The sequence below is a fragment of the Phalaenopsis equestris genome, unplaced genomic scaffold (genome assembly GCF_001263595.1).
Source record: "Phalaenopsis equestris unplaced genomic scaffold, ASM126359v1 Scaffold204000, whole genome shotgun sequence".
Taxonomy (NCBI): domain Eukaryota; kingdom Viridiplantae; phylum Streptophyta; class Magnoliopsida; order Asparagales; family Orchidaceae; genus Phalaenopsis; species Phalaenopsis equestris.
Window position 1 is genome coordinate 2,644 of NW_018223586.1, and position 14,190 is coordinate 16,833.

Here is a 14,190-nt window from a genome sequence, read left to right on the forward strand (position 1 = left end):
GAATTATTGGCGCACGGAAATGGCCAAGGCTCGTATAATAGCCTCTGGCCATCTTAAGTTTTTTAAATATATATCTAGTTTCTATACCAATGTAAGATGAAGTTGGTAGAAATAAATTGCAAGTTCTCTAGTCCAGAATATTAAGTGTTAAGCTTTCTATAGTTAACAAAATATGCCCTTTAAATTACTACCAGCTAATTAAAGCCTTATATTAGCAAGAGTGAAATGTTTGGAAGGTATACTAATAATTATACTCGCTGATTACTATACTAGTAAATGCAAATGTTCTGGTGATTATTACGGCATAACAATATAAACCAATGATATTAATTAAGCCTGCAAAAGTGGCATCATGCAGAGGAGCAAGACTTTAGAGCAGACATGGAATCAAACATTAGACATCCGAAATTAAATGTTACAGAAATTACCTGAAGACCAGCATGACCATCATCTACTGCATTAATAGCAGATTTCAGAACTCTTATGCTGGTTGGGCTGTTTCTTAGGATTTCCCTGCACCATTTCACTGTCTCCAGCTCCAGATTTTCAAGCTGCAGCATAGACAACTAAACAGTGTTGAGGTAGTGTTCTTATGTTTCCAATACTCAAAAAAATGTTAGGAATCAGCAGGTAATAAATGTTTTCTTCTCTATACTTTGTTCTGTTTGAAAAAAATGTAGAAAAAAAAAATTTCCTGGTAAAGATCTAAAAAAAATAGATACATTCGGTTTGATGAACAGAACTAGCAAACATGCAAGAAAATAAAGTTATGCACGATGAACATTTTGACAGGTAAGGCCAGATAAAACTATGAAATGATAAAAAAAAATGGAGTCATAAAAACTATGATTTTTGAAAAGCAAATATATATATATATACCTGAACTACAGCATTGATAAGTCCCATCTTTTCTGCTTCAAAAGCATTGTAAAAGCGTGACAAGAACCACATCTCTTTTGCTTTCTTAGGCCCTACCTGTTTCCATGTGCCCATGATCGAACAATATGTGAGATCAATTTATAAAGACAGACAAAAAGAAGTAGCCATTTCAGTAGATAAGCCCTACTATCAAAGAACATGAGTTAAGATTTAATGTTTATCATTCTTCCTAAAATAAATATTATTAGCATCATCCTAAAATAATTATTTTCCGCTTCTTTTTAAATTTCAAATGAAATTGATTTTATTTTTTATTTTTTTTGAAGTAATTTAATAGAAAATAATGTATTTATAGCTTTTTTGTTGCGGCAATTTAAATTTCCTCATATAAAAGGTTGCAGAATTGTTCTGGACGCCAAGTCAAATTAATGAGAATAATTATTGTTCCAATTTATCTTTAAACCTTAACAATTTAGCTTCATTTACCAGCGTGGCTCATCAGATTAAAGTTTTTGGTTTTTTCCTCTTCAAATTCTAGCAAATGCATAAGCTTTTTGTTTGAAATAGTACGCTTTTGAGCATTGAGTTTTTTTTAAAATTAATTTCCTCCACCATTTATAAATTAGATGAGAGCCTCTGCTGTTGATAATGTTGATTCTAAGGAACTGGTGTCCTCAAAAGTTGTTTACATGAACTTTAGGTTACAGTAGAACGCACGAATTTTTTTTTTTTACTTGGCGTCATTTGGGTTCCAAATTTCTCCCACTTATCTTCTGAAAATGAACTTTGAGTTATGTAAAAGAAAGTAAAGGAAAATTTACATACTTATTACTTAATTCTTATGTATTTACTATCTAACACCTGAACTTCAATTTTTACATGTATGCCACCTTATCTGTGCATGAAAAGGTATATTTCTATTTCAAGAAAAGGTATATTTTACTTTCTAAAAGTTAAAAAAATAAAATATTTTATGTGATAAAAAACATTTGGTGGTCTAAACATAAGAAGTAAAGTCTAGGTGTTAGATACGTAAATACATTGGATTTCGGTGGTATGGACGCAATGCCCCCAAAAAAATTAAATTAAATTAAACATTTTACACATTTATCATTGCAATAGTTTCACAAGCATAATAACTCACTTAATGAACAGATGTTATTTTTATTGGAGACTATAATAATTAATAAAAGCACAACCAAAGCATAGTTTCAAGATAATGGTATCAATTATTATCTAAATAATATAAAATATCTCCCCTCATGCATCACACTGACTAGAATCTAAGCTCACCAAGCGAGACATGATAGAAGACCCATAGCCTGCATCAAAACTCCCCACCTGCAAGCAAAAAATTTCGAACCGAAGTGGGGTTACATTGGCCTACTGTATCTGATCATTTAAGAAGCAAATAAACTAAATGCAAAAGCTTTGACATGTTTCCAGCATTTTCTAAACAAATGAAACTCAGAATCATTATCCTAAGAAATAAATAAATAACTAAATAATAATTACGGCCAGAATTAGATAGTTAAACTTATACTGCACTTGGAAGGAACCACATAACCAGCTCACTCTTTAATATAAAAATGAAAAATTAAAGTTTTATTCGAGCCAAAAAGTTTGAATCATATGTCTTGACCACCATTTTAGATTCCTCAGAACCTAAGCTACTAGATCGATTTGGCAAATATTCAATCTTAATTGATACCTAGATTAATTCCCAAAGGATTCCGATTTTAGTTTAAATTTCATTAATAACTGAAAACAACCTTTAAAATCACTCAAATCATGTACCCATTAAAATATGCAAACAAAATACACACAATAGGCTAATCCACAAGTCACACCTTAGCAAATAAGGATAAGGGCAAAATATTTACTCTCGCACAACAATTAGGCATACTAACTAGCGTCAATTAAATAAGTAAACATAAAATGCATGAATTATGAATGCCACTAGTTTTAATAATGTTGAAGAAGAAAGTTCCATTCAAAAACCATGAATTAGAAATTAGAAGATGTTTATCTTTGCTTTCACCATATTAATAGCTGGTCAAAATCTTTCCTACCCACTAAATTTTGATTAGTGACATGGAAGATTAAAAATGTATACTATTCATCTTAATCTAAACGATTGGAATTAGAATGAAATAAAATTTTGTAATTACCTAACTAGGCATCAATACGGATAAAAAATAATTAACTACAATTCTAAGAAGTTTGCTAAAAAATCAGACCATATTTTATTCATTATTACTTTTCACTTGTATAACATTTTAGTAATCAACAAATCTTGTAGTTAACTATTTTGGTCATTCAAAATCAAAATAGTCAGAACCTGCTGGATCAACAACCGAATGCTTCTGAAATCAAATGAAATCTGGTCTTCAACAAGTTTCAGCACAACAACAACAAACTTTTATCCCACAAAGTGGGGTCGGCTACATGAATCCTTTTTCTCCATTCCGTCCTATTGAGTCCATATTTTCATTTAATTCAATTTCATTTAATTCAAATAAATTAATATCATTTTTTATACAATATCCCCTTCAACAAGTTTCAATATTGGAGATTAAAGTTAACAAAAGTTATCAGCTTTCAACCTCAACGTTCGAAATAAATTGGAAGAAAAACGAACGGGAAAATCTCCTGCCCATAACAATTTAAGAAAAACCCTACTCTATTCAAATTTTACCAGGTTAGCAATCAAGTCAATGCATGCACACATTTTATATAATGCATATAGATAAAGCAAAAGAAAATTTTAATAAAGTCATGACATCTTTGTATATTTCCTTATAGAATTGTATCAGAACAAATTTATTACTTCACACACACACACAGAGAAAGGTGCAATGTTGCTCTAACATAAAAACCTTTCCAAATAATCTTAAAGCAAACAAAGTTTAACAGATGGACACAATCTATACCTTCCTCCAATAATAAGAACATTATATGCAGCCTTGTAAGCTCACGTGAGTGCCTTCTGAGGTGATTCTAGTGTTTTTCTTAGAAAACTGTCTAGACAAAAATTTAAATTTCAAAAGAAACCTAGAAAGAACTTCATAATAATATCGGCAAACCTATGGATAGCAATACTCATACAAAGCATAATTAAAATTCTACAAATATCTACTATTCAAAAAAAATAAAACAAGGAAGCAAAATAGGTAATCAAGACGTCCAAGAAAAAAAAAACCTTGGGTCCAGTCTGACCAAAAATGGCATTTTCAGCTGCGATTGTTAAATCACAAACCATATGCAATACATTTCCACCACCAACAGCATAACCTGCGACCTAAGAAAGATACAATAGAAGACCCTATAAAACAATGATATGATTTACTTTGATGTAAAACGTATACCATAGCTATCACTGGCTTAGGGAGACGTCGGATTTGTACCTAGTCAGACAAAAAACAAAGGTCAAAAAATAAACCATACAAAATTAAGTAATAGGAGAATTTGTTTTTAAATTGAAAGATTCATATATAAAATATTTTAAGGCCCCTATAAAAGTCAGTAAAGGTCCTGCAAGCATAGCATGCACCTGTCTGTAAAAATTTAAGGGTGAATAAAATAGTGTGCTTTATGTTCCACACATTTTAACAATTTATCAAAAAAAAAAATAATCATCATCCTCGCCATAAGCTTTATCAACTATACAGTGTCCACAATGTTATGAGGAGCTTCAAAATCTAAATTAGTTTCTATGATACCAAACTAATCAACATGATAATAGTTTGTATCTGAAACTGTTAGGGGTGATGTAGCAATAAAATATCCTTTCGTTTTGCTTTTCAGCTTCAGGACTATTTCATTTCCGAAAAATTAAAATTTCATGCACTAACACACCAAAATGAAAAGTATAACGTAATTAATTTACTTCGACTATCTATGAAAATGATCCCCCTTGTGTTAAATTTCCTGTGTTTTGCTTTTCAGCTTCAGGACTATTTCATTTCCAAAAAATTAAAATTTCATGTACTAACACACCAAAATGAAAAGTATAACGGAATTAATTTACTTCGACTGTCTATGAAAATGATCCCCCTTGTGTTAAATTTCCTGGATTTTTGTAAAATCGAGAATAATGTAAAAGCCTTCCATTTGCCAGAGTCTGGGTCTTAAATTTGTATGAGAATTTAAATGTTAAATTTGCACATTATATAAGGCTTTTCTAAAATTAGGGGGGCAAGAGCCACATCCAATCTCTCCCTAATTCCACCGAAAATAGATCACAATAGAATTTTTCAATTAAGAAGATAATATATTAGCAATCTACCTGCAGATCCAAAACATTAAGCCGACCAAAATTTTCAAAATCAGTATATCCATCAGAGGTCCTCAAAGCCTGGTCACCACCGCTACAGAAAGCCTTGGTTCCCTACTGAAAGTAAAATCACTAATTAACACATTTTCTAACAAAACAAACAGAATAAAATGAAATTTTGAAATAAAAAACCATGCAATTAAAACACAATAGCATAACAAGAATTACTCGCCTTCCCTGTTAAAATGATAACTCCTATGGAGCTATCATCTCTCGCATCATTGAATGCGCTAGCAAGTTCTTTAATTGTATGCGGCCGGAAAGCGTTTCTTCTCTCTGGACGATTAATCGTGATCTGCACGCCCGAAATGGATGTTAATATAAAATTTGTATTAAGACTTTTATCTAATCAATAATGCGGCGCTTTACCTTCGCGATTCCCTCTCCCACGGCTTTCTCGTATAGAATGTCAGTGAACTTCCCCGACTCATCTAGTGCGGGTCTCCATACCGCTGCTTCGGCGGAGACCTCACCGTGGATGCGCCGGTAGCTGTCCTCCGCAGACGCAGGCGAGGAGCTAATCGAACGGCTTGCGGAAAAAGAATAAGTTACGGGGAGGAAGTGATTGTTGAGGTTTGCGATTCTTCTCTTCATGGTTTTGTCGAGCTCCTTCATTGAGTTGTCCTCCGCCATGAGATGAGAGCTCTGATACATAAAAGAGATGGAAATTGACGTTCCCGTGAGAGATTATAGCCGTCATCGCCTTGCCTGGTTAACGGATTGATAAGGGTAAGATATGCAGATAGGAGATCCCATTGCTAAAGCGCAGCTTGGCCAGAAGTTATCTGATCTTGATAAAATTTAAATTCAGAACTTCAATAATAATGTTTCGGATATTTCGGGGGTGTTTAGTGTACGATTTAAGTTAAGTAGGATTTTTGGATTTATTAAATTCAATTATAATTAAATCTCAAATAATATTTCATTCAATTAACACTAAATTCAATAACATTATATGAGATTTTTGGCGTCAATATATTTGAAATAGTTTTTCCTGGCTGAATCCGTTAAATCCAACTTGTAACTAGATTTTGTAAATTTGGATTTAATTAATGGACATTAAATCTCAAATAATATTTCATTCAATTAAAACTAAATTCAATTAAATTATATGAGATTTTTGGCATCAATATATTTGAACTAGTTTTTCCTGCGCTCAATCCGTTAAATCCAACTACTAACTAGATTTTGTAAATTTGGATTTAATTAATGGAACAAGCAAAAATTATATTTAACTTAACAATGAATTTATACAACTTTTTTATGGTGTTTGGCTGGATTTTAAGTTAAATATAACTTAAATCCTAATAAAAGTATCATACAAAATACTTCCTTATTTATTTATAATTTAAATTAGAGATATTTACAAACATACTACTCAATTTTCATATCTTAACATATCTAACAACTATTTTTTCTTATTTACATATACAGGACAATAGTGTCATAAACTTATGCATGAAAAAGCAATGTTTGGAAAACCGGATCAAACCAGTCGGTTCAATGGTTAGACCGTAAACTGGTCAGTACTCCAATGCGAGCAACAAATTAAACCGCTTCAGCATCAAACCATTTCAGATCACCTCAAACTACTAGTTAGATCAATGTACCCGCGATCTGGTTCCTAATTGCGAGAAATGGGAGAAATAAATCGAAATAATTAGGAGTCGATAACTGTTTCAATTTTCCAAACTGCTTTGATCTCCCTCCCAAACAATAGAAAGATATTATTAAAATCTTATTAAAGCTGACGTCGGGGGCCTACGCACCCAAAATAACTTTATGGATCATCTAGCCTGAGCCCCTGAGGGTCTAACACTTCATTAGGACATTTGGATCCGGCGCCTAGGCTCCCAAAACAAGCTAAAAACCACATTTTTTCCTGAGAGCATGATGCTTTGGCGCCACCTAGGTGGTGCCTAGGTCCCTAGAGGGTGGTGCCTAGGCACCTAAAGGGTGTTGCCTAGGCGTTGATATGGGCGCCTAGACACCTGGGTATGTGGCGCCTAGGCATCGATCACCTTCAAGGTCACGAAAATGACCATTTTGATGCAGTTTTGTGTTGTAAGCCTTGGGAGGGTAAAAAGTAGGTGGCCAATACCAACTTTGTTATCCTTAGAAGCATCCAATGGGCATATGCTAGGAGCAAAAGAGACATTTCCTTGGTTGAGAGAGTTTTAACCCAAGTTCGCTCTCATTTGATCGGGTTTTCTCCTCCCTGTTTTGCGATCAACTGGCTGACTCCCACTCCCTGCCCTTCTTCTTCTTCCTCGGCTAGGGTTTGAAGGGGAGCTTGTGAGGAGATCTTTTGGAAGACTTGGAGAGGCTTTTGGAGGTTCTTTAGAGAGAGTCTTGTGGGAAGAGAGCAAATGAGTTCATCTCCCTCATCCCCATCTTCTTATTCCTTCTTCTTCCTCTTATTCTTCATCTCCTCCATTTTTTGTGCATGTGGGGAAGTTTTCTTAAGGAGGAGCTCAGAGTGAGGCATCCACTCTCCTACACAAAAGGAGAGTTTCATCCTAGCTTGGGGAAAGGTTGTTGAAAGATCGCCAGAACATCGTCGGAGCTCCGTCGGAGTTTGTCGGAATGTGGGCCTCTTTCTATGTGAAGACATGCATCTGCAACCATCACGGTGGTGAGATTTCCTAATACCTTAGCCGACCATAAGGTTAATTCAGTCTAGGCGCGTAGGTTCGATCGCCCACATGAGGTGGATGTGTCAGCCAACATTTGTTGGTACGGTCATGCCGCTTATGTGATGGATGATTGATTTCCCTAGAGGAGGCCCTCAGTTAAGTGTCCCATGAGTTGGTCATTGCTATTCAGAGTAGAGTGATTCCCTCTTGTGGGTCTTAAGACTTAATCTCACTGGTTGGAATCCCAATTTCTCATGGTTTTGGCTCTCCCATCTTTCATTGGAGAGGTTGGTCGAGTTTGGTCTTGATGGATGGGAAAAACCTTTATAGCTAGCCCATTCTACGAGGTTGCAGGCATTCGTGGGACAGAAAAAACTTTATAGCTAGTCTGCCCTACAGACAGTAAAGAACTTCTTCTACAAGAAATCAGAGGAGGAAGCCCTCCACATTGTCACGCAAAAACCGATGGCATCTATGACGTACATCCAAGTGTTGAATGTGCCTACATGAGGTTTCTAGGATGAGTTTGATGAGCCCTTCAAACGCGTTGGGTTTTATTGTATGTGCACGTACCATCTTGTTGCATTTTTGCATATGGTCATTTGTCACATTCTTGCATGGTTCTGTGAGCACTTCGGGTCGATCGACAGCCCTAGGTCGATCCCTGGTCCTCTTTTGGGTTTGATTGGTCATCCCAGGTCGATCACCCTATATGTTGGGTTTAATCAACCGCTACATGTCAATCACCTATTTTGGATTCAATTGGTAGGGTTTAAACGACTACTACGTGTCGATAATCCAATTTGGGTTCGATCGGTCGTCCCAGACCGATCACTGTTGGGTTTAATCGATCTCTATGTGTCGATCGCCTACTTTAGGTTTGATAAGCCTAGGAGATCACTCATCTTGGGTTTGCTCGGTTGTCCCGTGTCGATCACCCTATCTTTTAGGTTCGATCGACCATCATGTGTTGATCACCCACTTTGGGTTTGATTGACCGTCCCATGTCAGTCACTCGATCATCCGGGTTTGATCGGTCATCCTGGGATCAATTATCCCAGATTGATCTACTCGCTTCTTTGGTCTGACCGGCCAACACTGCCAATTTGACTGACCACTTGCATGCTTATATGGTTTTGCATTGCATTGCATGGATGCCAGCTTGCATGTTGCACCATGCTCCATATGCATTTGCATTTGAACATGTGTTGGGGGTTCTCCCTATTGAGGATCACCACTCTCTTCTATCAGTGCTGATGCGGGTAGATTTAGTGTGAGAATTTTGCAAATATTTTTTGATATTACAAAATTACACACGACATATATATAATAAATATGCAATATAATCCTAACAAAAATACCTTTTATGTAAATAATTTATATTTTAAAACTTTTTTTAAATTATTAAATCCCCTTTAAAATCAACACAAGTATACGTATCGCTCAAGTAATAAAGAGCTCTAATGGAGTCCTAGATATTGATCTCACAGGGAAGTTGGAAAATCCTAAGAATAAATTCTTAAAATTATTTTATAACTAAAAATAAAAAAATAAAAGTAAAGTGTGAAGTTTGAAAATTAACTATTCAAGTGAATACTAATTAAAATGCAGATGTAAGACTACAAAAGTTAAACTAAACTAAATGTTGAACTTTCAAAAGTAAAATTACGAAAATTAAACAAAGTTTTTGTTGTGATGGAAAGTTAAAATTTACGAAAGCATCCTTCCCTTTTACAATGAGTATATGGATTGTGAAGAAATTAAAATTATTTAAAAATATATATATAAACTGTTTTGTGTCAAATAGGAGCAATCCTATTTCTTACCCTTTTCCGAGTGTTATAAAGAACAATGACTAATCCAGAGTTTGGTCCCATATCTGTGGTTAGGCTGGGAGAAGGCTGCCACTCCAGAGCTCCCACTACTCCCTCCCTTGAGGGCTAACAATCTTGCATCTGTTTCGGTTTATAATCAGCGTGACCAAATTGGAGATTTTAATGTGGCACCTTAAAATCTCTAATTCTGCATCGAACAAAGTATATTTCATTATTTATTTGTACCCAATCCCATGGATGACATACTCTCTCATGAAATCAAATGTGATTCACCCTATGTTATAGAAATCATATCCCATTTAAGAACATATGTCTCTCAATAAGTTTTAACATTTTATTTGGCAAGATCGAAAAGTAAATGAATATCAGAATTCAAATCATCAAAAATTATTAAAATTTAAAACCGTAGAAAACAAAATCAATTCTTCACAAAATTATATCTTTAAAGTAGGGAGAATGATAAAGAAGAGTAATTAGAACTCGTGAGAAGGATATGACAAAACACGGGTTTCATGTATAAAAACAAGTTTATAAAACAAAAGAAATAAAAATACAACTTATCTCACAATCCTTCCCAAGAAAATCCCTAGAAGTTCTCTCCAAGCCTTTCTCTCATTACAATCACTCCCAATTCTCTCTTAGAAGTGTAATGAAGAAGAAATCTCTCACCTTTCCTCTCCTCTTATAACCCTAGAAGAAAATCTCATCTTCTCTCTTTATCTCCAACTCATGCCAACTTTCTCTCTCCCTCACGCCACACACTTCACAAATATAAAGTCTTCTTCTTTTTTCTGGGCCGTCTCCATTGGAAAAGAATTCAAAATTCCCTCCCAAATTCCCTTCAAAAGTCAACTCTTGCATTCAAAATATGTGTCATTTGTTCCAAGAGTCATATCCTTTCATAAAAGAACCTTCAAAATTGTCTAGATGCATTGAATTACTACAAGAGGTGTGTAGAACAACTGTCCTTTTGAAATTTGCGCAAAAATTCATCTCGAGCTGCCTTAATTTAAAAAAGTCATCCTTGGCGCATGAGCAGCGTATCATGCGTCAATTCTCTGGATTTTGGCGCATCATGCGCCGATCTGGTGTATCATGCGTCAGAATCCCAAAATTTGTTGTTTTGCTTCCAAATTTCATCTTCTTCTGATATTTTTGCTCCAAATGTCTAAAAATGATATACATGCAATAATAATACAAAATACCCTTCTTTAAAGTGCAATATTACCAAAAATAAGCATAAAATATGTACTTAAAACAATATATTATTTTGGTGTATCAAAATCCCCAAAACTTAAATGTTACTTGTCCTTAAGTGACACTTTTATTACATAAAAGCATATGACCTAGGATAAAGATTAACTTATAAGTTCTATACTTTAGTTTAATAAATAGAATAATATAATTTAATGAAAACCTTTAAAGATTCAAATTCTAAGTCTAAAAATACTTAGTAATCAAATTTAAGATTTTTGAATCTCTATTCATTTCAAGAAGAATTGCAATTTATCATATTAAGGACATTATGACCAATTACCCATTTAGAGCAATGGGTAATTGGTCATAATCGATATATCCATCTATAAAACAAAAATATTTGTGCCCAGCCAATTTATCCAACATTTGGTCCAAAAAGAGTAAAAGAAAATGATCCTTCCTGGTAGCAGAATTTAATTTTCTCTAATCTATGCAGATTCGCCAACCAATGACTTGTCTTCTAATCTATGTAGATTCGCCAACCAATGACTTGTCTTGTTGATATTAAATCATTATGCTCTTTTGTCACTAGAGTCACACCTCCTTTCTTTGGAACACAGTGAATTGGACATACGTAAGCACTGTTTAAAATAAAAATATATTATTCCAACATCTAATCATTTTAAAATTTCTTTCTTCACAACTTCTTTCTTCATAGGATTATCTCCTTTGAGGATCATCTCTTGGTTCAAGTTGATCTTCCAATAAAATTCTATGCATATAAATTGAAGTATTGTTTCCTTTAATATCAACTAATGTTCATCCAAAGGCTTCCTTATATCTTTTTAAAGTTTCTAACAATTGTTGTTCTTGCTTATTAGTTAATTCTGAGGATACTATAACAGATAATGTGGATAAATTTCCTAAAAATGCATACTTCAAATGTGTAGGAAGTGTTTTCAGTTCTAGTTCAAGAGGTTTATCAATAGATGAAATCAAATTCTTGTTACTTTCCATAGGATCTAACATTTCAAATTTTTCCTGAACATAATCCAAATCCTCATTACTCACTTCCGTAGATTCATCTTTAATTTTATCCTCATCTTGATATTCCATTTATTCCTTTTTAAACTCTCTTTCAAAAGTCTTCTTGAAATATTCATGGCTTAAATATTTGTTAATATCCATTCAGAAGCATTCAATCTCTTACTCTTTTACAGGGTATCTCATTGATTTTGTAATATTAAGTGTAACATCTTGATCACTAACTCTCATAGTTAGTTCTCCTTTCTGCACATCTATCAAAGCTCTTCTAGTTTCTATGAATGGTCTTCCTAAAATGATAGGAATTTCTGTATCTTCCTCCATGTCTAATACAATAAAGTCCACGAGAAACATAAATTTATCAACCTTTACTAAAACATCTTCTATAACTCTTTTAGGATAGGTTATCAAACGATCAATTAACTGAAGAGTTACAGTTATAGGTAAAATATCTTCTAAGCCCAACCTTCTGAAAATTTATAACTGCATAAGATTAATACTGGCTCCTAAATCACATAAAGCTTATCCATAAAATCATTCGCCAATAGCACAAGGAATTGTAAAACTTCTAGGATCTTTAAGTTTTTCAGGAAGTTTTTCTGAATTATAGTGCTACACTCTTCGCTGAGTGCAACAGTCTCATTATCTACAAACTTTCTTTTCTTATTAAGTATATCCTTCATGAACTTCACATAGCTTGGCATTTGTTCCAAAGATTCAAAAAATTGAATGTTTATCGTTAATTTCCTCAAAATTTCAAAAATTATTGAAAATTGATTATCTTTATATTTTTACTTCAATATTTGAGAAAATGAAGGTGGTGGTCTTTCTGCAGTGATTTTCATTGGTTTAATAGGACTTTATGACTCAAAATGAAAATCTTCACAAGATTTTTCATTTTCCATCTCATTGTTTTCAACTTCAACTTCTTGTTGAGTTCTATTTTCTAATTCTTTTTCCACTTCTCAGTTGAATAGCTTTAATTTGCTTTATTGAAAATTGATTATCTTTATATTTTTACTTCAATATTTGAGAAAATGAAGGTGGTGGTCTTTCTACAGTGATTTTCATTGGTTTAATAGGACTTTATGACTCAAAATGAAAATCTTCACAAGATTTTTCATTTTCCATCTCATTGTTTTCAACTTCAACTTCTTGTTGAGTTCTATTTTCTAATTCTTTTTCCACTTCTCAGTTGAATAGCTTTAATTTGCTCTTTGTTCTAATTTTTAGGATTTAATTCAACATTACTAGGCAATGTTCCTAGAGGTCTATAGCTAAGTGCGGTAGCAATACATCCCAATTGATTTTCCATGTTTTTTATTGCAGCTCTTTGACTTTGTAATTGTCTATCCATTTGCAATATCAATTCTTCCATTGATAACTTTTTCTCCTTACTATGCAAATTATTAAAACCTAGGGGGTAATAAGGTTTATAATCTTGATTCCCTTGGTTGTTGGAGTTTCCTAATGGGTTAGTAGCATTATTTCCCCATTACGGATTTGTAACATTAGAGTTATTGTTACTCCAACTAAAGTTTGAATGATTCTTCCAATGAAGATTATAATAACTGACATAAGGATTATTAGAATGATTATTTATTGCATTTAAAGTCTCATAAGAAGATTGAGATTCTATCATTTGTCCTAGTGAGTTTTCCATATTCCTTAAGCATAGTTGTTGTCTGAGAATAAATCATTCCATATTGATCTATATTCTTTGATATAGCAGCTATTTAAGTAGCTAAAATAGATATAGCATTAGAATCATGAATACTAGCTGCTCTTTTTGGATTTACCCTTTCAGAGGGCCATTGAAAATTATTAGTAGCCATCTCTTCAATTAATGAATATGCTTCATCGAATGGTTTTGACATTAATGATCCACCAGTAGCAACATCAATTATAGATCTAAGAGATCCAACTAACTCATTATAAAAAGTTTAAATTATTAACCAATATTGCAATGCATTGTTGACCTCATTTTTGGTTGAGGTTTAGTTTTTTCCTCCTTAGTAGGGTCTAGCCATAGGACTCTTCCTATTGACTTTTCTTAGAAAACTAGACATGGAACCCTCACCATTAGAAATTCCAAACTCTTCTCCACTCAACTTGAAGTTCCACATATTAGTCCTAACCTCTAAACACTTAGTAGGTGGGGTCACTGTGGGGGAAACTCAAGATGAGTCACCCTTAGGATTGCTAGACCTTAGGGTTGATCTTGGGTGTTGGTCTGGAGCTAAGGCACTCACTACACTTATCT

The 14,190-nt window shown here is 33.7% G+C and overlaps 1 protein-coding gene across 1 annotated transcript; it reads right to left on the bottom strand.

The window, feature by feature from the left end:
* Positions 1 to 335: 335 nt before the first annotated feature.
* LOC110036222 (1,4-dihydroxy-2-naphthoyl-CoA synthase, peroxisomal-like) lies at positions 336 to 6,019 on the bottom strand. The gene is made up of 8 exons (XM_020740616.1): positions 5,585 to 6,019; positions 5,388 to 5,510; positions 5,168 to 5,269; positions 4,248 to 4,286; positions 4,082 to 4,180; positions 2,173 to 2,220; positions 880 to 975; positions 336 to 551 (listed from the first exon to the last, which is right to left on the bottom strand). The coding sequence occupies exons 1-8, from the start codon at positions 5,867 to 5,869 to the stop codon at positions 351 to 353; spliced, it is 993 nt and encodes a 330-aa protein (XP_020596275.1). The 5' UTR covers positions 5,870 to 6,019; the 3' UTR covers positions 336 to 350.
* Between the last annotated feature and the right edge of the window lie 8,171 nt (positions 6,020 to 14,190).

What these genes read in the sequence shown, in the direction of transcription:
- LOC110036222 (XM_020740616.1), bottom strand. Translation starts at nt 5,869, where the DNA reads ATGTATCAGAGCTCTCATCTCATGGCGGAGGACAACTCAATGAAGGAG. An exon ending in TGGGAGAGGGAATCGCGAAG is followed by an intron (nt 5,511 to 5,584) that starts GTAAAGCGCCGC and finishes TCGGGCGTGCAG; the next exon opens with ATCACGATTAATCGTCCAGA. An exon ending in CTAAGCCAGTGATAGCTATG is followed by an intron (nt 4,181 to 4,247) that starts GTATACGTTTTA and finishes TATCTTTCTTAG; the next exon opens with GTCGCAGGTTATGCTGTTGG.